This window comes from Bemisia tabaci, chromosome 6, assembly GCF_918797505.1.
Source record: "Bemisia tabaci chromosome 6, PGI_BMITA_v3".
NCBI lineage: Eukaryota > Metazoa > Arthropoda > Insecta > Hemiptera > Aleyrodidae > Bemisia > Bemisia tabaci.
The window spans coordinates 26056158-26082367 of record NC_092798.1 but is presented as its reverse complement, the minus strand read 5'-3'; the positions used below and the strand labels follow the sequence as shown (position 1 = coordinate 26082367).

Here is a 26210-nt window from a genome sequence, read left to right as displayed (position 1 = left end):
CTTTTTAGGTCCAATAGCAACAATGTTTTGGCTTGATGACAATTTGGGAGCTGATATATACTTGGATGGTAAGTCTGCTTTTCTTAGAGCATTTGCATAGTCCTTGTCATAAAGAATGGCGAGTGAGTGGTTTTAAGGGTTGATTATTTTCAGCAAGGATGGGTACTTTGAAAGAGTCAAAGCATCTGCTTTTCAACCCTTAAAAAATAGCTCAAGCTAGTCATTGACTTTACCTCTCACTTGCTACTGTTTGCAGTATGGACTACAACAATGCTTTCACCCTGAAGAAAAAATAAATTTCATTGGAACTCACCTGATCAGGCATGAAGCAAATCAAACACTCGGACTTTTGTCAAACAGCTTATTTATTTTAATTAGTGGTAAATCCATATTGAGGCTTGACCAGTCGGCACGCCATGCTGCTTGACAGGCCGCCTGATGTGTAGCTTGATGGACTGCTCGATCAGTTTTCTTTTGAAGCACTCCCAAAACTGTAAAGAGGATTGGAGATCCCTTCTGATAGAAGAGGTAGGGAAGGTTCTAGAGAGGCTCTGCTCTGATTGGGCCCTGTGAGCATTCTCACTAATTGTCAAAAGGGGTCCTTGCTGGAAGTCTGGAAAACGTGGATTAATCAGGGAAACATTAGGAAGAAATTAAGGAATTAGTAGCAAAATCAGATTTTTGAGGTAAAAAATCCCTTGAATAACCTTTCAGACTCACAATGAAAAATTAATCTACCCGCCGCTGGGAACAAGGAAAAAATCAAACATTTGTGCACAATTCTGTGAAACTTGAATCATTTGAATCCATTGGAGTTCATGATCCCTGGTCTCCTCCAGTAGTGGCCAATGAATATTAACTGATTTTCTCAATACTTCATTGCAAAAATAACTTTAAATCTTTGTTACACTCTGTTTATCAATTCATTTTAAGTTGTGTTTTTCTTATCCGGCAAGTATTAAAGATCTATCAGGGAAAAATCAAGGAATTCAAAACTTGTGTTAATTATTGTTAAACCCTGATTTAGCATGGGATTTGACTTGAGTAGAACTTGATTCTTTGGTGGCTTGAAAGTTTTAATCTTGAATATAAAATATATTTAATTTACATTTCTGAGTTGACTATGAAATGTTAAACAAAGCCTCCTCACATACATTAACATTTCATCACTTTAACATTCTATTCTACATACAATTTAAACAAGAGACCATGTAGTGCGATACTGCATTTATCAAAATCATCAGGATTCCACAAAAATGTATAATGCCTTTCTTCACGAAAAAGATAAATCGAATATCAGCCTCATCAAGAAGAGCTAAAAATAGTAATTTAGTCATGAGAATAATTCCCAGAAAAATAAGTGAGGAAATGAAGTATTCCTGTTTCCTCATTCGTTACTGTGGAAACTCTAATATAAATGGATCAGTGGAACCCATTTTCTGAACTCCATTCTCTGAAAATATGGAGTGAACTAAAAGCTTCTAGGAATCATTTCAATTTTACAACTGAAATCGGCTAACCGGCTGAACCGGCCAACTGATTTCTTTTAACTCACAACCATACTGGTTGAGTTCTGCCGTACTAAGGAAAAACGCCGTTTGAACCTCCGTGCGTACCAATTTTTTTTTTTGGTAAAATACGAATTTCCAGGAAAACTTGTGAGCATTTTCCGTCCGATTTTCGAGAGAATTCTCTCCGCAATGTGACCTAAAGCACCAGAAAATATCTAGGAAAAATCTTCATTATTTTCCTCAAAAATTAATATTTTAAGAGGGGAACTTTGGCCACTCTCGGACGTTCATACGGCGTTTTCCCTTAGCACGGTAGAGTTGGGCTATGGAGTTAATCGGCTTTGGCGCGGGGTTTTCCCGCTCGCGTTGCTCCTGTAGTATCGACGCAAATTGAAGGCGTTTCTTGGTCGCTATTCAATTCCTCTGATTGTTCCCTCATAATTATTCTGCCTTTGGTTATTAGTTCGGCACTATTTTTTCGACTGTAGTATTTCCTTATCAAGGGAATGATCAAGATGATAGTTAAATTTATCTTCATCTGAAAGAAGCCCCAAAGTTAAGGTGAATCCTTCAGACAAAATAAGGCAAAATTAGCCCAGAGGTCATGCTCAGGTTTTCAGTAAAACAAGTTGTTCCGGGAGGGCAATTTATTAAACATTTTTGCACTGAACAAAAAAGTTACGGGCTATATAGACATACCGTCCGTTCCGGGCTCAGAGGCTGGAGGTGCCGGGTGCTGGAGCCGTAATTGCTCCGGGCGCTACGCCCGGAAATTTTGGCCTGTGAGTCCGAAACGCGAACGGTATGTCTACATAGCCCGTAAGTACGGCTTCCACGGTCGGAGTTTTTTTTTTTTTCAGTGTGTCCGACTGAAAATGTTGCTCTAAAGTTTCGGTGAAAGATGTAATTAACTTTCTATCAATTTCGATCCTCTAGACGTTGGATATACTTCTCATTCGGCAGGAGAGGTCGTGCAGTCCTAGTTCGAAGTGGAATGGAGCAAAAAAGTAGAGACACGACTAAAATAATACAGGATGGCCCTAATCAAATGGCGGATACTTTACGAGACGATTCTCTTGACCGAAAAAAAAAAACATTTTCTTCCATGACATTTTTCCGTTTGAGCCATTTTTAAGAGGGGTCTTAACCCACTCTCTTAGAGCCCTCTCTTCTATTTTCAATGGTTTCTGAGAAATTATCCCCTAATTTAGGGGTGCAGACGGAATATTCTATCCTACCTCATAGGACATCCTTGGAACTTTTTTTCTACGACGTTCCCTCACTTCTAAGGGATTTCAGAATACGAGTTCATAAAGTTCTCATCGCTAGCTTTTACAGTGGTTGAAGTATTGAACTTCGCTGAAGGTACAATGTACGGTACGGGTTGGCTGAGTACCTTTCCTAACGTGACGCGGGAACCAGTGGTCCGTGATCCTACCTTTTTTGATAATCTAGTCCAATCATACCCTCCCCCCCCCCCCCCCCAAAAAAAAAAAAAATCACGGTGTTTTTTTTTAAGTTTGGATCTTTGCGTAACATTGTTTTAACTTCTTGCCCTTTCTACCTCGAAACAGACATCACCGCAAACTCAGCCCTAAACATCGCAAAAATTCGCACGAAACGGTTGAAGGCAGTCGCGAAAAATCGGAATCGAGAAGTTCTTTGATTAAGAATAGATAATTTACAACATCACCGCGATTGTGAAACAATGTAAAATGAGGTCACCAAATCTCAGTAGCCTCACATATCAGCCCTTTTACGGAGCTGCTCCTCGATTTCAGCAGCGTGATTTTTAGTGCAGGGGGTAGTTTTTTCATCGGGAAAATGAATTGGGCAGGAAAAGAAGAAATAAAGGTAGGGTGCAGATGCTGTAATTTTTTGGTTAAAAATAAGCAGGGTTTTGGTGTAGTAGAGTCTAAATTGTGAAAATGTCTAAATTAACAACAAAATTATCGAACTGCAATTCCTGAAGTATACTTGCGAAGGGAATTAAGAGTTTATTACCGCGTTCAACCTATGCATTATGAGCTTAAGGAGCGAGGAGATAACTATTCGCGCTCCCCGGTACATTTGTTGCCTACACAGCCGAATTGAAGACGAATCTTGATGCTCGCGATATCTGCCAGTAGGTTTACGCATTCTTTAGTCTTTAGCAGAGTCTAAATTGTATAAATATTTCTAATTTTTTATCTTATTTTTCAAACAGTCGAAATATTTAAATTCCACCCAGCGTCTAAGGATCTCCTCGTAAATTTCCTTAGTTTATTGCAAATATTTGTTTAACAATGGCAAAAATCATTCAGTATATCAAAGTCTTTGATCCTTTTTAAATTAAATCGTGTCTGCTCTTGTAAAGTAATTTTTGTGTTTATTTTCAGGGATCGTTACGGTTGTGGATGGTAAAAATGGACTTTTGGTAAGTATTAATGAAAAATACTTAATTTTTTAATTTACTATTGTAACAAGTAGCCTCATGGACTAAATTTTTAGGGTCTAAATCGAAAGCTCTCTGATCGAGCCGAAACTAAGCTAGTCCGCTTGGAAATGACCCGCTGAGTCCGATTTTCTGGTTGGAAAAGCTCCACGAGTCCGGTGGACCGCGCTATTGGCAAAAAACGCAAGTGGTTGCATTTTCACAAAAACACTTGTCGTTGACGGTTTCTCGAATCACGAAGCCTCGCCGAGCGTCGGGGACCATGCGCAATCGATTCTAAGCCTCAAACTACGCAGGATGTAATCTCGAAATTTTTTCCCCCTTCCAAAATTGAGAAAAATCGACAGGGGACGATGACTAGTAAATATTTTGGGTAACAGAAACTCACCCGGCGATAGCAGTTCTGTTTTCGACTTTCTAGTTATAAGCGCACTGAAATACCGCAGCTTCCGATCAGAAGAATTCAGGAAAGCTCATCATTCTTGGTCGTGTAAAAAGCTCTCATGTTAAGTAATTTTTTCATCCAAAGTTTAAACTTTTAAAGGTTTCCTTTTTATCCTCACCAAGCATTGCACCCTTTCGACTCATCAGAGTTGCAGCGAGAAAAGAAATTATCCTCCATTTCTTTCAAGACTGTGTTTTGAACAGCCATACTTCGATCAAAATTATGAATGTGTTTTTGATGTTATCCTCTTCTGTCCCATTATACCTTGTATTCGCCACGGAAACTCGTCCCCAGGGGAGACTCATCGTTTACCGATTAATATTCATTGGATCACCACCTCCCCATTACGAATTCTCGCCGCGTCCGAATCGAAGAATCAAGATGGCTTTAATTATAAAATTAATTTTCCCCAATTGTGAAGTAATGAACGGCGGAGAGGAAAAAACGAAATAGAAGAATGATAAAAAAAAATGCTGGGAAGGGGGTGTCGCAATACGGCGGGGTGTGTACAAAAGTCAAAGCGGCAAGGTGAGAAGGGTGCTAAGTGTCAACCAATGAGAGAGTTGTCGGTTTTTTTTAAATTTATCCAAGCGTCAACTCATGCTACATCTCTCTCATTTCATTCAGCTTGTGTGACCATATTGGGACCGAGTTCATCAGAAAGGAACCAACCCACATTTTCAAAAAATTGAGTTAGAATGTTTTTGAGTTCATCTAGTTGTATATGTTTTCCTGCCAAAAACTCAAAGTCGAAAAAAAATATCAGTTTGTAAGAAGAAGGGTATTAAAGTTTACTTTCTACGTTGAGTCTTTGGAGGAATGAAACTTCAAACCTCTTTTTTTCAGTTTCAACTTGATGTGGGTTGGTTCCCTTCTGACGAACACGGTCCTTTAGACCACAAAGAGTGGGCAATTTAGGAGATGGGGAGTTACAGAAACTCAGTGATTTGTTAGCTATCTACAAGTTTTTTGTTTTTGTTTTATTTTTATTTTTTAATTTTTAAGAAACAGAAACTGAGAATATGCCAGTTTGAACTGAGTTTTTTTCTACTAGTAATAGATTCGCATAAAAACGGTAAATTTGCCGAAAAATCGATTCTCTCACAATATATGTCTTCGATGGTAACTATTTTGGAAGACAGATTCGAACAGGGTGTCTAGCATCAGGATTTTCCCGATTCTATCAGAATTTGAGGTCAATCAGGGTTTAATCCCGATTTCATTAGGATTTGAGGAAAATTCGGTCGTAAAATCAGGATTTGAGAAAAGTCGGCCGTCCGCTTATTTTCCGTTAATTATCCGCTATCCGTCCGTTAATTTTTCTCCGCAAAAAATCAGGATTTGGAAAAATTTTGAAATCAGGATTTAGCAGTCAAAAATCAGGAAAAATCAGGATTTCCCAAAATGAAGGAAAAACTAGACACCCTGTCGAAAAGCATATGCGTCCTCATGTCCCTAAGTAATTTTCCCGAAAATTTGTCGGAAAATCAGCAAGAGCTTGAGGCGCCTCATTTTGTAATTTCTATGGCAACCACGAGACGTCTTCGTAAAGACGATGAAGAAGGGGTAGGAGGGCAGAGGAGGTGGATAAAGTATAAACCGCACCCCTCGCTAATGACAAAAGACAATGGGCGCTCATCACCAGCACGAAGCTCAGGTATTTAATTTGTGCTTCTCTTTTGTCCAAGCTGAGGCGACGCCAAGGCTGCCATGCCAAGGAAAAACGCCGTATGAACCCTCAGGCGTTGCCAAATTCCCTTTGATAAAACAAAAATTTCCCGGTTAACCTACGAATATTTTCCTTCCAATGTTTTAGATAATTTTGTTCATAACGTCACCTAAAGTTCCTGAAAATTTCAAGGAAAAATATCCATAACTTTCCTCAAACGTAAACATTTTATCGAAGGAAATTTGGCAACGCTCGAATGTTCATACGGCGTTCTTCCTTAGCACGGCAGGAGAGGGTTGAAGGGCCCAGGGCGGCGGGGCACGGGGCGGCTGCCAATGAGTTAGTTATTCAACTAAAGCCAGGAGCTTGATAAATAATCGACTTAATACGGGATGTTATTTCCATTGAAAGCTCCCTTATAAATATTATTAGTTCACACCCTTTACCCGGGCGTACGCGACTTTCACAATCACGTACTTGCACGAGTGCGCGTTTCGTAATTACGGCTCCGCGCGCCATGGTCGGGCCATCTGCAACTGCAAGGCTCCTTGGCTTCCCTGCTCGCGCCTAACCCGAATGGAATGTCTGTCTAGTCATTCTCGCGTGACTCATGACTCATAAGGGCCGCGGAAATCCACTGCACCGCCCACGTCGAGCTTCAGCCCATACACTCAAAAAAATTCTCGGCGCTTTTACCAAGGTCCGTTGGCACCTTTAACATCTCACTTTTTTTTACCAATTATTGGTAATTTTACCAAGACAGACTGGTAAGCTTACCTATAAACCTGTATTTTTACTGTTTTTTTTCAGGTAAGAATACCACTTTTATTGGTAATCGATTCCCGGTAACTTTGCCATTTTATCTCGGTAATTCTACCACAGTCGATAAAAAATATTGGCGTTTTTACCGAGGTCCAGTAAAATTACCGGGAAAGTCAATAATTTTACCGAGATTTCTCGGTAAAATTACCCATTCCATAAATGGTAATTTTACCAAGAAAAAACTGGGATCAAATAGAACGCTGAATTCTTGGTAATTTTACCCTTTTCTTAGTAAATACACTGAGTTTTTTTTTTTTCAGTGTACCCGTGGAGGTTGACCTCGTGACTTTCGTGAGTTTAAGGCGATTCGATGGACGCCATATTTTGTGTCAGAACGGCATGCGATATAGAGCATCAATTGGTGCCATTTTCTCAGCTACTCGTCATTTTTCTCCAATTTTGAGATCGCAATTCTGTTGTCAGGAGTCTGAAGCACTCACATACCAATTTTAACAAAGAAATTCAACGTAATAAAGGCGTGGTTTTTTCAGAGAAAAAACATCGCATTCGATACTGATATCGAAACTGCACTCGAATGCGATATTTTCTCTCTGAAAAAACCACACCTTTTCAACCACGCAATTCTGTTGTCAGGAGTCTAAAGCACTCACTTACCGATTTTAACAAAGAAATTCAACGTAATAAAGGCGTGGTTTTTTTTTCAGAGAGAAAACATCGCATTCGATACTGATATCGTAACTGCACTCGAATGCGATATTTTCTCTCTGAAAAAAACCACGTCTTTATTACGTTGAATTTGTTTGTTAAAATTGGTAAGTGAGTGCTTTAGTCTCCTGACAACAGAATTGCGATCTCAAAATTGGAGAAAAATGACGAGTAGCTGAACCAATGATGGAACCAATTGATGCTATATATCGCACGCCGTTCTGACACAAAATATGGCGTCCATCGAATCACCTTGGCCCTTGGTCTTGCTCTTTGCAATGCCGAGGACCAAAATTTTGAGTAAGTTTGAGTATGGTATCATTAAACTGTCCTGCTGTAAAGTTCTAGGGCTTTATGTATTGGACCCGTAAAACATAACATGCAAGATTTATCTGAATGCCATGCTCTCGTATCAAATTAATTAAAGATAACGTACATAAAGAAACGCATACAAACGAAAGAATCCTAAGAATCGGCCCGATGTCCCGAAATCCCAAATCTTTTTCAATCAACCAACCTTTTATTGTTTTCAAGCTTTGTTTTTACTAACTACCACTTTATGATGAGCTCAACAGCTCCTAATTTCTCACCCATTTCTGTTTGAATTTCAGCAACTAGACGAAGAGTGCGATGAAGACGTGGAAAATGGCAAGCCAGGAACTAATATTGCAACGAGGTAAGTGTAATCATTAAATCAACTTGGAATTGTTGCGAAGCATTTTCACCTTTTAAGTAGCGCTTTTATTCGTTGTGTAAAGAAATCCTATTTCTTGAAAGCTCATGAGTCGTCTAGACTTGTTATTCCTCTATCCATCTTCTATGGTGGCATTAATACTTTTTTGAGATGAAAAAAAAATAGAATATCTAAAAGGACATACGATGCCCTATGAAAGCTTAGTGAAGCAAATTAAAGCCTTTTTGCTGTTAAAAATGAAGTTTAAATACCTATGAGGATTATCGAGAGAAAAGGAAAAAAGTCATTCATAATTCTTCTGAGCAGCAGTTAAAGTCTGAATGATTTACGATAAAAGGCAAGGCAAGGGCAGGGGTTCATCAGGTGAAGATCTTCTTCTACTTCCACGAACGACTAGGGCACTGTTTGTCAGGCCATCCAGTACCGAGCACAATAAATTATAAAAATACTGAAAATCTTAAAATCTTAAGTTCATTAAAAATAAAGGACTCGTCAAATCAATAAAAACAGCAATACAATTTTCAATCATCCTCAGGAGAAAAAAGCCAGCCTCGTGCCCATCTCTTCGGCGGTCATCTAGGTAATCTTTTTCCTAAAGGTTGTCCTGAGGGTGGAGAGTTGAAGATATTCTCCAAATTACAGCACAATTAATCGAACCGCAATACTACAAGCAGTTGCAAAGGGAATGAAACGCTTAATACAGCGCAGCGTTAAATTAAAACATTAATGAGCTTAAGGAGCGAAAAGATAATTCTTCGCGCTCTCCGGTACTTTTGTTGCCTACACAGCCAAATTGAAGGCGAACCTGAAGGTGCGTGGTATTTTCCAGTACGTTCACGCATTCCTCACTGGCTGCAGCGAAGTTAAGGGAGCGCGTGTCATCTCGAGAGACTGACCGTAAGCTGTAAAGCAATGTGAATCACTAAATACAAAAAAGGCACCTGTCCAGAAAACCAAATTGTTCAGGAGACACAAAAAACTGTTTTTTCGTGGTAGATATTTTTTTAAACATAACGACTTTCTAAAAAATATCTACCACGAAATAAACAGTTTTTTGTGTCTCCTGAACAATTTGGTTTTCTGGACATGTGCCTTTTTTGTATTTAGTGATTCATGTAAAGTATAAATCCGTCGTCAGTTCAAACTTAAAACTCTTTCTTCTTTTTTTCTCGCTCTCCTTTCCCCCTTATTCCTCTTTCCTCCCTATCATTTGTTTCTTCTCACTTTTTCTCTCCTCTCATTTTAGCACCCGTGATGTGGTCGCTCCTGATGCGCTCCCTTAATCTGTCCCTGAAAATAAGTAAAAAATGCCGTCACGGCCAGTTCATCAGTATTTAGCGGTTTAAGGGCTTCATCGTCGGTCGCATTGGTTCAAACCAAAACACACCAACTTAACCTCATGTATAAAGTCTGTGTGAGTTAATTGTGTTCATGTATTACAATTTAGTCATTGACAGGTCAAAAATCAATTAAAGACTCATTAAACACAAGAAATTTCGATTGCAAGAAACACAATTAGACACATTTTCAGGGCCGGATTAAGGGGATGGCCACATGGGCCGCAGCCCATGGCGGCAAATTTAAGGAGCGTCAAATTTTTTAAGTGAAGGTATATAGCAAATCGGATTCAGAAAAAAATACAAACGAGAAAAGGCGACAAAATCTCTCATTTTCTGAGAGTACAGTAATTTCGCATTGCGTAAAACTCAGTGCGTTCAGCACCACTCGACGTGAAAGGCAAAGCGCCTACGAGACTGTAGGAATACTTCACGCATTGCGTCAAAAACAGTACGGTCAGCAGCGGTCGACGTGAAACGCATAGCGCCTACAAGACTGTAGAAATACTTCACGCATTGCGCAAAACACAGTGCGGTCAGCGCGGCGCGGCGGCGGAAGTTAAAATTATTAAACCATATTTATATTTGTTCTTTCATAATTTTTTCGTTCATTTCGTATAAATGGAGGGCCTTGTCCACACAGAGATAGGTTTACGGAACTTAACTTTCGCGCAAAGTTCCGTGAAATTTTGCTGGTAGTGTTGACATAGGGCTTTCGCAAAAAATGTGTCTAACACGAATCAACGCGTCTTATGCACCCCTACCCCTCCGGCACGTTCACTTGATGGTTTTTATTGATGTTTCAAAACGAATGAGAAGGGAGCGGCAAAATACAGGCGGGCCCATTGGCGGCAAGTAGGTGAATCCGGCCCTGCGCATTTTACCACCATGGCGCGAAGCGCGCGAATCAGAAACAAAATTGCGTGTTTTTTTTTACAATAGAATGCAATAACGTAGCAGCGAAATCAGTCTATCAATGGGGAGAAACTAGTATGATATCATTTCCGATTCCTGTGTGACCTTGAAATATTGACAGGAATAATGATAGCGTGGTCATTTCGATCTGATTTGGTGTGCTCCCATTCCATGTTTGTTCCAATTTCTCCTACTCCATTACCGTCGGAAGTTCCGGGATCCATTTTAGATTTTTTTCAAAAGTTCCGGAAAATCTAAAAAATCCGCATTTCGGAACTAGTTCCGAGAGATGGGAGCACTGTTCTGGTATGGAGTTGAAAAGTACCAAAGGGTGTGAGCGGAACGGAGATGGACGGAAGCGGAAGATTGGTAACCTGGACGGGAAATGAGAGGGAACGGCGGAAAAGCGGAAAAGGGGCGTAGGATGGCGAGGCCGGAAGCGGAAGGAGTGTAATTAAGACGAGAGCGCGGAGTTTGCAGTCCACACGCTCCATTTTGCAGCAGGACACAATTCACAATTCCGTTAATCGCTAATGAAATCCAATTCACCGCGAGAGCCTCCTTGGTCCTGCTTCTCATTCCCTACCCTCTTCCCCTTTTCAAGCTCGTGCCCCGTTATTTCTCTCGGGTCTTGCCGCGATACCTGCTGTACCGCCCAACTCCCCCATCTCCATTCTATAGCTGCTGCCACCCGTCGTAATACAGGGTGACCCACACTGGAAAAAAAAACACATTGGATCTTGAGTCCAGACTCTTGAAAACATTGACAAGAAAAAAACAAGCGGGAAAGTTCTAATACTGTCGTATTAGAAAAACTTTTACAGAGGAATCAACAATCAAATCGCAAATCCCTCACACATGCAACATCTCCATGGGTGAAAATGTAATCTTTCCAGTTTGTGACACGGTGAAGGCCTGAAACACGGGAACCAATCAGAAATGGACTCGCATTGTCTTTACTCTCAGTATACAGGGACTCCAATCCTCCCTCACTGTGAGCGGCAACGCGGCTTCCAATAAAATGTTAGCGTTAAGTATGCAAACTGTCATGCAAATCGAATCAACCGCGACTGCTCCGCCGCCACCACCACGCCCACCGCGGGAGACAAAAGCCCGCCCCCGCCCGCCCCCGCCGCGCCCCCCGTAGAGTGGATCTCGGCTCCGATTATTGAGTTATCTCCATCGAGGCTTGTAAAACTCCAAGAGACTCTGATTTCATTACCAAAGCATCCTTTTGTACGTAACGGAGTTACGTACCCCGCCCCTATCCATGGATAGATTTCTTCGTGGTCGTGGGGGAGGGGCGCAGGGCAAAACGTCAATGTTGACGGATCAGTCTCAATTTGCGCCCTCCCCCCAGTCTCTTCTGTTTCACCAATTATAATATTATTAGAGTTATTATAGAGTCGACAAGTTTCCGGATTTGCCCGTTTCCCTCCCCCGTCGCGAAGGGATTAATCGTCGCTGGCTCCTTGTTTGCCGCTTTTTTGCCAAGCCCCACAGGGTGCTCCGCGCGGTTGCCGTCGGGATTATTCGCCGCTTAATGAATTTCGGAACAATGGGCTCAGTAGAGCTTTGTCCGAAAATTTGAGTCCGTTCTTTGCTGGAGTATGAGATCCAATATCAGGGTGTCTACAGGTCCGGAATTTCCGGAAAGTCCGGAAATAGTACTGATTTTTTAAGGGCGGTCCGGAAGCACTGTAAAAGTGCGGAAATTCCGCTGAAGGTCCGGAATTTTTTTGTCACCGTTGCTCCAATTTGAGCGAGGAATTTAAATTTTCGAAATTTTTCGGATTTCGTGAAATAAAGGTACTGAAAAAGTAATACATATTTCTGTTCAGGAGGTACTGAATTTCTTGGGAATGTAGGGAAAAAGTACTGTAAAAGTACTGGTTTTTGGCCAGCCTGTTTTAGTAGACACCCTGAATAGTTCCGAGGCAGCCGTGCTCCTATTTTCCGGAACTTTTGAGATTTTTCTGAATTTTCTCCGGAACTTATAAAGTTCCTAAGATGTTCCGGGTCTTTTGCATTTTCCGGAACTTTTGAAAAAATCAAACAAGAATCCCGGAACTTTTGACGGTCATGGAGTTGGAAAAATTGGAACAAAAAAGTTCGGAATCCCGGACGGACTTGGAATGGGAGCGCTGCGAGACACCGAGACAGTGCTTAATTTTAATTTTTATTTACTTTTCATCGTCACAGAGAATGAGCAATTATTCATCACAGGGTTGAACTTGATCAAACCCAACCTAAACTAACCCAACTTGATCTAACTTAACCCTTTTAACGTAATGCAACCTCACCGGAACGTTATTTGTTACGAGGACCCGTTGTTTTCGTCTTCCTGAAAACGAAATGGTTTTAAATATCAATTAATTTATGAACGCTGATGTTCGTACGGTATAATATAGGGAAATTTTTACACTCCAAAATCTTGGACTCGATACTCATATTGATTTTGCGAACGAAAATTATTTATATTATAGTAAATTACCAGAAAAAAAATTGAGTTCATTACCTTGGACGGTATTAAGAGCAAAGCTTACGGCAGATGAGCATAGAGGTAAATATCTTGCATGGACGCAACGCTACACTCCCAATCAGTGCAGGTTCTCTTGCACAGAGGACAGAGAAGGTGTCAATGGGATGGATTAAATGTCGATATTTCTAGTCGAGAAAATTCCTCCGTAATCAGCGTCCTAATTTCATCATAAACTTTTCTCAAGGAACGATTTTATCACCATTTTACTTAGAAATCGGAACCTATAAGCACCGCGGCCCGAGTTTCAGGCGCTATTGAGGTTGTTCGCACAGCTATACTGAAAGTGAAAAGGAAAGGAAAACCAGTCATGAATCATAGAATAAATAATATGTGTACAGAAAAACAAAAATTGTCATTTCTAAATGTTTATGTAGACAGTTCTAGTATTGTAACTCAAAAATTGAACTTCTGGGACATATTATAAAATGCAATTTTTCGCTCTTTTGAACGAAAATGAACTAAGCTCTCGAAAACCTATAGGAGAGAGAGAGAATTTTCTGTCATAAAAAAATCCGAGTACCCAACCCGACCCGACAAAAATATTTTCTTCTGCCAATGGAGCACGGTCTAGTTCCCTGCGGACGTCCATAAATCGAGTTATGTTTTGCTCTTCATCATCTTTAGTGTTTTTCTATTACTCAGTTCAACATCCAGGACTCATATCGCTCTCGAAATTCTTTAAGTATTCTCACATTTTTTTCTGAATTTCGAATTTCTTGAATGTCCATAAACTTTGGGAAATCGCACACTTGAACCTGAAAGTTCTTGAATTTTACAGCTTTTGGTTATTTTGTACGCGACCGTTCGAAAGGTCGGTCTTAATTTCTTTTGTTTGAATTAAAAAGCACCGCACGCCTCCTACATTCACAGCTTTTCCTTTACGTAGAGGACAATGGAAGACCCTTTAAATGCCTCATTTCATCGATTCGAACTCCGACGAAATTCCTTGATTTTTGTTTTGAAAACCTGCCACCTTGTCATCAAGCGGCACTTGGATTGCATTTTGCAAAAAGGAACCACTAGCATTGCAATGTTGCTAAGATTGTGCAACTTCTTTTGTCTTGGAGGAAAAACCCGATTATCCATTAATAGTTTCTATTTTACTCGCTAAACCGGTAAATTTAAGACAAAAATTACCATCTAAATTTTATAGTTTTTCACGATTTCCGCAATTTTATTGCAAAAGATGAAGTTGCACAATCTTAGCATCATTGCAATGCTAGTGGTTCCTTTTTGCAAAATGCAATCCTTTTTAATTTATAGGGGTAAAATGCAATGAATATGCCCGTGTAGATACATAAATGTAGTCGATGCCCGTGTAGATACATAGATGTAGTCGGTGCCCGTGTAGTTATATTGAGTCACCTTGCACTCTTTTTAGCACATTCTGGCACCTTTCGTGACATGCTTGAAAGAGCCCACTTTTCGCTCGGTTTCCAGCACGGTTTTACCCCTCTCGCTTTCTCGCTGAAGCCCCCCCCCCCCCTCTGCCCCTTCGCCCTCGCCGTTTGCACAACCCATGTTTCGTTCTTTGCCTTCTTTTGTCTCCGGAGAAAGTACGCAACTTGATTGATTATGCTGACTCTTATCGAGTGGATACTAGGAGGAAAAGTATACTCGACAAGCTCAGAGCAAATCAATCTCGGAGGGAAAATTTCTTGAAGAGGGCTAAATTTTTAAGTGGAGTGAATCCTAAGATTTTCACCACAGTTCACCTCGATTGTTCGATACAATACAAAAAAAAAACACCATATTTTTAGGTCTGTGAAGTCACTGCAGCTTTAACCCCCCCCCCCCTCCCTCAGCCCCTTAAGCAAAAGTACTTCATTTTCCAGCTTCCCCGAAAACGGACCGCCCATATGTCCTTTCGCAAAACCTCTGCCTTCGATGAAATCGCATTTCCAAGTAGATCACTGCACCGTTTATATTTTATTTTCCAGAGAAACATTTGAGCATCAGTGCATGCTTTTTTTAAAGAGTTGTGTAGGATTCAAAAAAAAAGGTTGCGAGAAGAAGCAGTACTTAATAGGCCTGTTTCGGACTAAGTAGATATATATTTTATTCAGTGGCGTGGCGTGCTTTGCGACTTATCGATTTATCCGTCGTTTATTTAAATCTATGGAAAATGATCGATAAATAGGGTGTTCGCAACGAACACTTTAACAATCGATTCTTTATCACTGCTTTAAATGGGGAAATAATATCGATTATCAATCATTCCCACCTCACCATTGATTTTATTATAGCTAAGAAAAGCACTTCTCTGGCTGTTCATTTTCGCGCTGAGGAAAAATCGTGTCAAGGTATAGATGAGAAAATTTTAGTGATAATGTAAGTTTCCTCGTGGCAATGAAATTCCTCAGTTATGACGACATGAAAAATTTAATTACGCCAGGGAAATCTTTGTCGCGTTGCGTCGAAATATAAAGTTTACCTTGCGTAATAAATTGCTTCCTTGGCCCAATGACAATTCTTCTCTGTGCAAAGATAATTCTATAGGGAGAGGTTTTATTTGGTGTAGTAATGAATCCAGTTTTTTCATCGCGGTTACCTCGGGCAAAGAGGAGCACATGAGAGGAATATATCAGTCACATACATTCTGCTCCGTTTCATCCTTATGAAAGATTCGATGTTCAACGTTGTATTATGAATTCTCGAATAAATGATAACTCAAATGAGGGGCCTGATGGACAAAGCGCATAGTGCAGTTATTTCGAGAAAAACGTCTAAAGTTTCCAAACTATATGAAGCCTTATGGCGGAAAGAAAGTCCAAACTCACATTTTGATGTTTAAAAATTGGATTTTACCAGTAAATTTTTCACATAATTTATTTCAACCCCAGTTTTAGCTGGAATCACTAATATCTCGATTTTGTCGAAAACTGCAATTATGCGCCTTGCCCTCCAAGCAGCTCAAATGATGTTAATCAACCATTATAGTACTTTTTGTTCAAAGTCGTTTCTTGATTTGTTTCAGACAAGTAGCTCTGGCTGATTTAATTCTTTTAAACAAGAAGGACCTAGCAGACCCAAAGGACTATCTCGAAGTCAAGAATAGAATTCGGTAAGATGCCTCGATCTTTTTTCATGATTTGACTAGCACTTCAGCATTTTAAGTGAGGAGTGCAATTTTAATATAAAATATCGGTTTTTCACATTCTATTCCGTCGTATCTATTTTTTCATTCGTTAATGTTTTCCAATGCGGGAAACAAAAACTCTTTTCGTAGTGGCGGCTTGGGGGGGGGGGGGGGGGAGAAGGGGCAATTTAAAAAATGAGAAAAATAGGAACAAGAAGAACGAGAATGAATGACGGGAAAGAAACGGGCTACATTTCTTGGAAACGTTATGATGTCCTCGTTTTGCTATTTATTTAATTATTTATTTATTTATTTATTGAATAGGTCTCGGCGAAATGACGTGACTGTCTTTTCGATTGGCATTATCTACATGATTTTTTCCAGTTCACTTATTTCGTCATAAGTTTTTAATGCACGATGGCATTTGTTTTCCATTTTATAAGTTTTGAAATTTTTTACTTTCTCGCTCCCCTAGGGTAGAGGAAGTATTGTCATCCTGCAAGGAGGGGGGGGGGGGGGGGGTTGAAATTTCGTCATTTCTAGACGTTTTTTTATACCACGCAGACTCGGAACGGTTTTAATGTTGTTTCATCAGCGGCCGTAAACGCGCCGCAGTATTATATCACTCAGTTGAAATATATTTTCCTGTTTTGTTTTCATGATGAGATGAATGGGGTCGGCAAATTTCTGAAGTTCTACCACTGAAGCAAAAATGAATTGTCCTCCTGCTAACATTATTCTTTAAAATGAAATAATGCTTTTGTAGTGGTGTGGAAGAGTTTCAGTAAATTCGTGGTCATCTATATGCGTCACACGCACAGTCCCCAAGAGCATTATTTATTTTAATTGAAAAATAAGTATTAGAAATTAAAACTAAGATATGCTTGCATTCTCCCTTGGACTAACTTTGTCCGGAATGAAATGCTTTCGGTGTAATAATAAAGTAATGGAGGTCCAGAATATCTCCCGGAGCCAGCGTGTTCAGAATGGACACAGTTCCTCGCTGAGGAATTTGTGGTAGGAGTTAAAGGCCGAATTCTCCGTATTCGAAGCGAAAAGCATAAAATTACACAGCTGCCAAAGTTCCTTAAAGCTCAGAAAAAGATTGAAATGTATAGTATTGCCTTTATTCAACGTATCAGTTTTATCTGACTCATTTTATTCAATTCACAACAAGTTCTCAAGCACTTTGTCTCTTGCATCATTATTTCCATCGTCGTTGAGCACGAAATTCTAAAAAATGATAAATTAAGTTCAGACGGAAGAAAATAGGATAGTCGTCACAACCAGCGGCTGGTTTAAAATGCGCCAGCTACCGTGCAGTAGTTACATAGAGTACATAGAGTCGTAATGTAAGCGGATGAGCTGGCGCCACTTTTAAGCATTTTCCAGGTCCCGAATTCCCAGACTCCTGTGTGACGCCGGGTCACTTTTTCGATACATAATCGATTGTTTTCGATACAGAGGAAGATAGGAATCGCCACGTATTCCACACCGCCATTTTGGATCGAACATGTATCGAAAAAGTGACCCGAACTCGGCGCACACCGGGCTCGGAACTCGTCGAGCAGAACATGGCGCCAGCTCTGCCATTTACATTACGACTCTATGTACTCTATGGGTAGTTACGATGACTACCATGTAGTTGTTTTAACTACCAGGTTAGTCGTGTCCTCTACCGCGCGGTAGTTATCGTAACTACCGCACGGTAGCTGGTGCATTTTGAATCAGCCGCTGGTTCTGCCGACTTTCCTATTTTTCCCGTGAAGTAGGCTTTACTGGGAGGCACGATTCCTGGACGCTACCCAGAGGTGACTGTGGGTCGGATCCATTCTCCTCCTGGGTCAAATTGCCAAAATTCAAGGAATGCAGGCTTTTTTGAGGTCAACTGCCTCTAATTTTTCTTAAAAATTCCATAACTTTTCGGCCATTTTTTTATTTATTTATTTATTTATTTTTTAAAAAATGGCTGAAAAAGTTATGAAATTTTTTACTAAAGAAAAAGAGAAATTTAAAAAAATTAAAGAAAAAAAGAATAAGAGATTAAGAAATTAAATTTTTTTCTAAAGAAAAAAAAAGTATTTATTTTTTTTTTTATTTAAGAAAAAAAATATTAAATCGTCCATCTAAGAAAGAAAAATATTTTTTTTTATTTAAGAAAAAAAATCATCATTGAGCATCGGCAACGCGGTCGGGAAAAGAGGAGGTTCGGAGGAAAAACGTGTGATTCTTTGAACCTAGCGCTTGAAAGTTGTAAGTTATGTCGGGGAGTGTTTGATATTTCGGGGGGATGGAGGTCAGGAGGGTGGGGGGCGGGGTGGCGGAGGCCATTACGGAGTAGAGCCGTTATGACATTTCATTAAGGCATTCCAACAAGGCGAATGTCTTCACGTTGCCCTATTGTAGTCGAGTTTCCCGATCCAGCGCTCTCCCATTTGATCCGAGGAAATCTCACGGAATTTCCGACGTCCTCCTCCTCCGCACGGTGGATCGAATCAATAGAGGAGGTCGGACAAAATTTGGAAACTTCCAACGCTTGTAACTCTGTTTATACAAAATTTTGAGGTTCTAAAAGTGGTTTCATTGGTTTCCTTGTAAAATTTTCTTCTACAAGCACCCCTCACTGAAAAAAAAATCTCGGTATATTCACTAAGAAAAGGGTAAAATTACCAAGAATTCCGGGTTCTATTTGATCCCAGTTTTTTCTTGGTAAGATTACCATTTATGGAATGGCTAATTTTTCCGAGAAATCTCGGTAAAATTATGGACTTTCTCGGTAATTTTACTGATCCCCGGTAAAAACGCCAATATTTTTTATCGACTGTGGTAGAATTACCGAGATAAAATGGCAAAGTTACCGGGAATTGATTACCAATAAAAGTGGTATTCTTACCTGAAAGAAAACAGTAAAAATACCGGTTTTTAGATAAGTTTTTTTACCAGTCTGTCTTGGTAAAATTACCAATAATTGGTAAAGAAGTGAGATGGTAAAGGTACCGACGGACCTTGGTAAAAATGCCGAGAGTTTTTTTTCAGTGTGTAACTCCGTTTATACAAAATTTTGAGGTTCTAAAAGTGGTTTCATCGGTTTTCGCGTAAAATTTTCTTCTTCAAGCACCCCTTGAAATATAAATTGTGACGAAATAAACATGCAAATTTTCAGTTTTCGTCAAAAATTTAATGTCCGACCTCTCCAATTGACTCGATCCACTGTGCGGCGTCTTTTTTAGGCGAGAGCTTTCCACGGCCGTGCCCCTTTCGCCTCCCCCCGTCCACCCGTAGCCTCTTTTCTCGCAGCAATTGATCCTTTGACTGCCTGTTTATTATAAGATTTCCGGGTAAAGATGTTACACCAATTCCGAAAATTGTTCCTGCCCCCCTTCGCTCTCCGCTGCGCCCTAGCTTTGCCGATTGCTTTTTCCGGGAAGCTAACTGGATGAACAATCTGACCCCATTCTTACATTTTCCTACTAACTCTTCGTAGTTTTAATTGGCACGAGAAAATGCTCCGATTGCTCCTAGTTTAAGTCGGTAAATACGAGCTCACTCTGCGGCGAATTATATTGATAAAAAAAGGTTTTTTTCTGTATTTTTCATCGTCATTTTTCCTTGACTTTTCTTTATTTCTCTTTTTTTCTCTCTCTGTATTCGAATCTGCAAGTGATACTTTTTTTCGATTTATTTTTTCTATGAAGAATTGAATATTTTTATTTTTTATTTATCATCTATCATTTATTACGGTGCAAGTTCATTACTAAGTCGAGTAATTGCCTCAGGACCAACAAAAATTGACTTGAGCGGCTTTACCTCATGAGTGTCTTTCGACTAAGGGAAAGCTCTATCGAGTGTAACAATAAATTGTAATATAATCACCGTAAAACTCGGATGAAAAATTCACTATATACTATGCCTGGTAGTCAAATGGTTCATTCTAAGTTTCTCCTGACACTTAAATAGTCTTACATCGCGATTTTATTGTTGCAGAGCAATCAATGGATCTGCAAACATTGTAGAGACTGAAAAAAGCAGGTAAGCCATTATTACTGAATCATCCAACTATCGATTAAGTATAACTAATTATTAAATCATCAATTTATAATTTTGTGTTTATTTATTTTCAACTAAATATTATGCATCGTCGTTCGAATAAATGAACCTTTCTCGGACGTTTAGCAGTAGTTAGTGCGCTCGTCAGGGGTAGAAATGTTTTCTCGTCCCTCATTCACAGTTATTTCAAATCATGTGCCATCCACCCAAAAATAAATATTTAATACGTTTCATTACAAATTGTATAAGAAAGAAACAAAGCACAAATAACGCAGTTTAATGAATAGTAATTTTTTGGCTGTGGGTGTTGAGAGTTTTCCAATAGCATCCTTGACTCAGCCGTTATCCGTAACAAGTACCTTGTAAGTTGTAACCTGTCACGTTTACTAATTTCGCTAAAGAAAAAACAAATTAATGAAAATTTACTCTGAATCTACTTTTTCCTCAGTTTTGCCAAGAAAAACCTAGACGTTATTTTCCACTCTCTTTTCTTTTGTAGGATTGACTTGAACGCTATCTTAGATCTGAAAGCTTACTCTCAGCCTTCCTCGCAGAGGTGAGTTTTAACAGTTTCTTCCTTTATTTTCCTCAGTTTTAATTTTATCGATTACTGTTACTCTGGTTTAAATTGGATACTTTCAGCTTTAATATTGTGTTCCCAAAGGGATTTCCTGGGAGTTATTAGTTGATATATGTGACTACGCGCAAGAGTTCCATGAATCGTTCCTTATAATTGTTTGAGTAAAAGTTTTCATAGTTTTAACCAGTATTTCAAGAAAATGTATCCAATATGTCGGTGTTTGATAACTTTTGATATAGATTCACCTTATCTCTACCTGACATGAGACTCAAGGTTCTGCTAACTCCACTGAACTCGTGCGAAGTAAGAAAAAATCATTCTTATTTTGTTGTAGCAGAAATCATCGCGTTGAAGGAGAATTCTGCCGTGCAAGGAAGAACGCCGTTTGAACATTTGAGAGTTGCCAAATTTCCTTCGACAAATTTTCATTTTTGAGGAAAGTTATTAATATTTTTTCTTTAAATTTTCAGAATCTTCAGGTAAAATTGTGAACTAAATTATCTGAAAAATTGGGAGGAAAATATTCATAAATTTACCACACTGGAAAAAAAAAACACATTGGATCCAGAGCCCAGACTCTTAAAAACATCGACAAGAAAAAATACTCTTGATTCAATCGGATTTTTGCTTACATCAAGAACCAAGCCTCTTCATTTGAGCGGATTTCCTTTTGATTTAAGCAAAAATCTGATTGAATCAAGAGTATTTTTTCTTGTCAATGTTTTCAAGAGTCTGGACTCTAGATCCAATGTGTTTTTTTCCAGTGTATGACATGAAATTTGACAACGCCTGAAGGTTCATACGGCGTTTTTCCTTAGCATGGCAACAGGCCCATTGGCAATTTCTGGAACCTGGACGGGGCGGACGGTGTGTTCCCATGATTTATGACACGCCCGAGGCCTCTAATCCAGCAAGTGCGAAAATTATCGCGGAGCGCGCGCCGCGCAACAGGGATGAATCGGGATGAGTTGTTTGATTTGTCAGGGTCGCCGTGTTTGTATGCCTTGTCCGCCCGCAAGATATCCTCTCGAGCCGGCCCTGGCACGTGGCCCCGGCCCCGGCCGAAAATAAAAGGCCGCCGGGAGCTTTCCCCCACCCCCACCCCATCACCCCCAGCCCGACCTCGCCCCGCGGGGACACTTAACGCGCACGCACTTAGTAATGTTAATAGGCATATAATGCCGCTCTCCTCCGCATCTGCCCCTGGGCGCAATATCGATCGGATTTTCGTTCGATTACTCGAAATTCGATGCTTTATCCGGAAAACTTTCGGTAGGTTTTGATCGAGACACCCAAGACAAGGGAATTCGCTTATAGGCGGATTCAGTGGCTCGGTTGTTGAAATTGATAGGTAAAGCCATAGACAAAGAAGACAAAAAGGATATGGAGGGATCCTATTGGTGAACTTGGGTGGTTGCAATGGACGAAGAAGATGGGTAATAGACTAACTAACGGCAACCCACGAAGGACCCTATAGTTAGGACAGCATTTTCTCGCTTAGTCTGTAAGAACCACTCATTTCTACCAATAAGATCTCTCCATAATTTCTACGTCTTCTTTGTATATAGCTTTGTCTATCAATTTCAATAATCAGCCCGCAGAGGGGTAGTGTAGGGGACGTATATCTCCTCCCCCTCCCGGTCGCCCGAATAAAGGAGGAAGGAAAATTAATAAAGAAGGAAGGTACAGAGGAGAGAGGAAAGAAGGACACTTGAATTTGGTAATTATTCATCCCAAAAATTACTCAAACTGCATATCGGACGCCTTAAAATTTCGAAAATTTTGTAAAAGAGGCCCCCGGACCCTCTCTTTACCCTCGTTTAAAGGGTCCAGATCCGCCTATGAGTCTACAGGTGTCACGTACACTCTTCGAAATTTTCGGTGGTTGAATTGGTTCGTGCTCACGGGCCTGAAGTAAAACTTACAATAGTTTGTTGAAGTGCATGTCTAATAGGAAGGATCATGATAGATCAAGAAACGATGATAATTTGATACTGTTTTAGAGAGTGACACCTTCGCGCGTGCTTTCACGTGTTTCGCACAATAATAATCGAAGAGCGAGAGAATGTATCGATTCATCGCTGTGGCTCGCGCCGCGAACCACACGCATCACGCAACTTCTATTCGATTCCTCCCGTGCAATTCATTACCAGCGTAATCCTCTTTTATTGTTTTATTTTCAACACTTCAGCTTCGCCCCCTCGCAAACATCGCCCCGTTGTGCCTTATTTAAGTTTAATCTGTTTTTGAGTGGCACCGACGCCACTGGACGTCGGTCCGCCTTTTTTACTGAGATTGTGCAGGCAGCGAATGTTCCAATCAAAATGACAGGTCAAAGAGTTGCAGTGATAAGCTTTAAAAACCATTGCATCTCGGCAGGCTAAAAAGTTTTGCTACTTCACTTAACAGAATAAGGGACGCTCATAAAATACGAAACGTTTTATTGGGAGGGGGTTTGCGCCTACGTTACGGGTGCGTTACAGCAGGCCGATTATTGAAATTGATTATAGAAACCGAACAGAGAAAGAATAGAAACCTCGATTGCAGGGTTGGATAATTTCGGAGGCGTCACATAGCATCTCAGGCCACTCCCGCCATCTTGAATTTTTTTAATTTTAAAGATTTGACTGAAAATTCGACTTTTACGTCAAATTATACTACCCGACACAAGGTTTCACCGAAATCGATTGGACAGGAGCTGCCATAGCATTTTAGCCCACTTTTACCATCTTGAATTATTAAATTTTGAAAATTTGAGTTGCATCTCAAGTTTCCCGTCAAAGAAAGTTACCTGCACCAAGTTCCACAATAATCGATCGAACGGGAGCCGCATATCGGTTGATCAGTAGAGCTTTACACGGTGGTTAGCGATACCAGTCAATTTACGGCATGGCAGTGCGCCTTCATTTTCGTCTGATACTGTGCAACACATCCGAGGCGGAATAGTTGCTCAGAGCGCCGTTAACGGTGTTGCTTCGACTTGATGGCAGAAGATTATGATTCCCGCTGACATTACACCGTACTGCCGCACTAAGGAAAAACGCCGTATGAGCATTCGAATGTTGCCAGATTTATTCTCAGAAAATATCTTATTTTGTAAGGAAATTATTAATATATTTTCTTGAAATTTACAGACTTTTTAGATCAAATTTCGAACAAAATCCTTTGCAAAATCAGAAGAGAAATATTCACATATATTCCTGAAAATGTGTTGTTTTTCGAAGGAAATTTGGCAACGCCTGAGGGCTCATACGGCATTCTTCCTTCACACGGCAGCGTAGCACGTGTGCAGTTTCACATTTTCTCATCATCGTCGGTGAAGTGAATTCATTCATATCTTAAAATCTCTCTAAATTTCCGACGTTGCAAGTTTTCCATTGACTATTTTGAGCGGGTAAACCAATAGAGGCGAAATTTTTCAACAGTATACGAAAAATCACCCGATCCTGTCAAAAAGCTACCGTAGTTTGTCGGGTAATGCGTTAACCTGACGCCGCGCCGGCAGGGGCCGAAGTTTGTTGGTCCTTCCACCGTTATTAAATATGCTTAGCACTAGTCTCGACTGCGCTTAGGTCCGGCTTAGCGCTTCTGATTGGCCGGTGATGCGATTTGGCCTTATCGATGGATATTGCACCTCTACGCGAAAGGACCGACAAAATTCGGCCCCGGGAACATCAGCGGACAGTCAATGAATGTTTCTCCAGAGAGGAAGTCCTAAAAATTGCAGGGGAATGACTAAACTACTAACTAGGCTCTAAACATGCAGAATGCGGAAACCGTTTGATTTTTTTCAATGTTTTCTTATCATTAAAAAAGTAAGAAAGTTCCGAATCTTTCTTTGAAAAAGCCGCCTCGTATTCGTGAAGAAAGCAGTGACATTCACGGAACGGATTCGGCGTTTCCACAGAGAAACGGAACTGCTTTCGTATGCAGCGGTTGACTGTTTCTGGGTGGTGGGTCTAAGTGTTTTCTGATGCTTATGAATCCAACGCCTTGTCTATTTTGTTTGACACCGTGCGCGTGAACATTGTCACGTGCTTCTCATCGACACGTGTTGCCAAGTGGACCTCATTTTGCAGTTAAGAACTACAATTTCTGGTTCATCAGTAAAAAACACTTGTGTGTATAGGGGAACGAATGGTCCCTACGTTGTTTCTAAACTGAGCCAAAAAGTGTAGTTCCTAATTGCAAAATGTAGTCCAAGTATGATGTGGTTTTCTGGAGAGGATCGCGTTCATGTACTTACTGCGTCTTGGCAGTAGCACTGGTTCTCTTGTAGCAACGACTGTTTAAAAAGAGGAAGCTTTTGAGTAACTTGCAAACTTTTCAAAAGACACATTTTTAGAATAACCGTCTAAAATGCTCTAGGAAATGAGAAAATGTTATACAGGAGTTATAACATCGGAGTTTTTAAATTTTACCAACTCTAGGAAATCCTTTTATGGTAATTTTGGAATAAAATTTATTAGAGTTAAAGAAGTGAAAAAGTGTGAAAAAACTCTCGCAAGATCCACTGATATTTTTTTAAACACTTATTATATATGTTAGAAAAAAATGTTGAAGATCTCCTTTGAAAAAAAGTAGTTTTTTCATAGACGTCTTCGCCTAAAGAAAAGAATCCGACAGTACAAGACAGCAGCGAGAGTCTTAGTACTTGCACTCGATGAAATATGTAAGGCGCGATGATACAACTATTTTAACTCGACGGACGGTAAATTGCCTACGCGACAAATTGAAGGAAAAAATTGGTGCGGGATCTTCCGCTGCTAGATACCGACATGGTAGTTCATACAAGAGGTTGCTTATAATATTGCCTAGGCAGTATATTAGATTACTCTAATATACTAACCATAATACCCTATTTTATACAGAGCAACCTATTGTATGAACTACCATGTCGATATCTAGCGGAGGAGGATCCCGCTCCAATTTCTCCTTCAATTTTTCGCGTAGGCAATTTACTGTCCGTCGAGTTAAAATAGTTGTATCATCGCGCCTTGCATATTTCATCGAGTGCAAGTTCCAGGACTTCTCGCCGTCTTGTATTGTTGGCTTCTTCTCTGGATTTTTATTTCTCATCCTATTTAATAATAAAAATTCATACATATAATGGATTCAACAATCTATCATTGTTCCAATTCGAGGGAAAATCCTAAATATTCTCAGTAAAAATTTGCATCACACAATAGTATTTTGAGCGAATTTTAGCTTCTGAACAGACACTTTTCTTGAAATTTTCAGCATCCCCTAAAATACAGAATTTTTAGAATTTCAACATTCAAAAATATGAGAAGCGATTGAAGGAAGAACCAAAGAAGAGTTCGTAGGTTTGGTGAGTTATTTTTCCAAAAGTAGTGAAAACTCGTGAGCTCTTCGCCATTAATTCACAAACTTGTGTAGACCGTCAAAATTTAACTATCTGCCCCATTTATAATTTCCCGCCGCCTGAACTTCAAGCATGCCAGCAAA

The 26210-nt window shown here is 40.0% G+C and overlaps 1 protein-coding gene across 2 annotated transcripts in view; it reads left to right on the top strand.

Annotated features, from left to right (window-relative positions):
• Positions 1–26210, top strand: part of LOC109042528 (zinc-regulated GTPase metalloprotein activator 1) — a 49759-nt gene that overhangs the window by 3675 nt on the left and 19874 nt on the right. For both annotated transcript variants that reach the window (XM_072301644.1, XM_072301643.1), the window contains 6 exons: positions 9–68; positions 3890–3927; positions 8159–8223; positions 16013–16099; positions 20099–20143; positions 20661–20717. In XM_072301644.1, coding sequence (XP_072157745.1) covers positions 9–68; positions 3890–3927; positions 8159–8223; positions 16013–16099; positions 20099–20143; positions 20661–20717 — 352 coding nt within the window. The remainder of the gene's footprint in view (positions 1–8; positions 69–3889; positions 3928–8158; positions 8224–16012; positions 16100–20098; positions 20144–20660; positions 20718–26210) is intronic.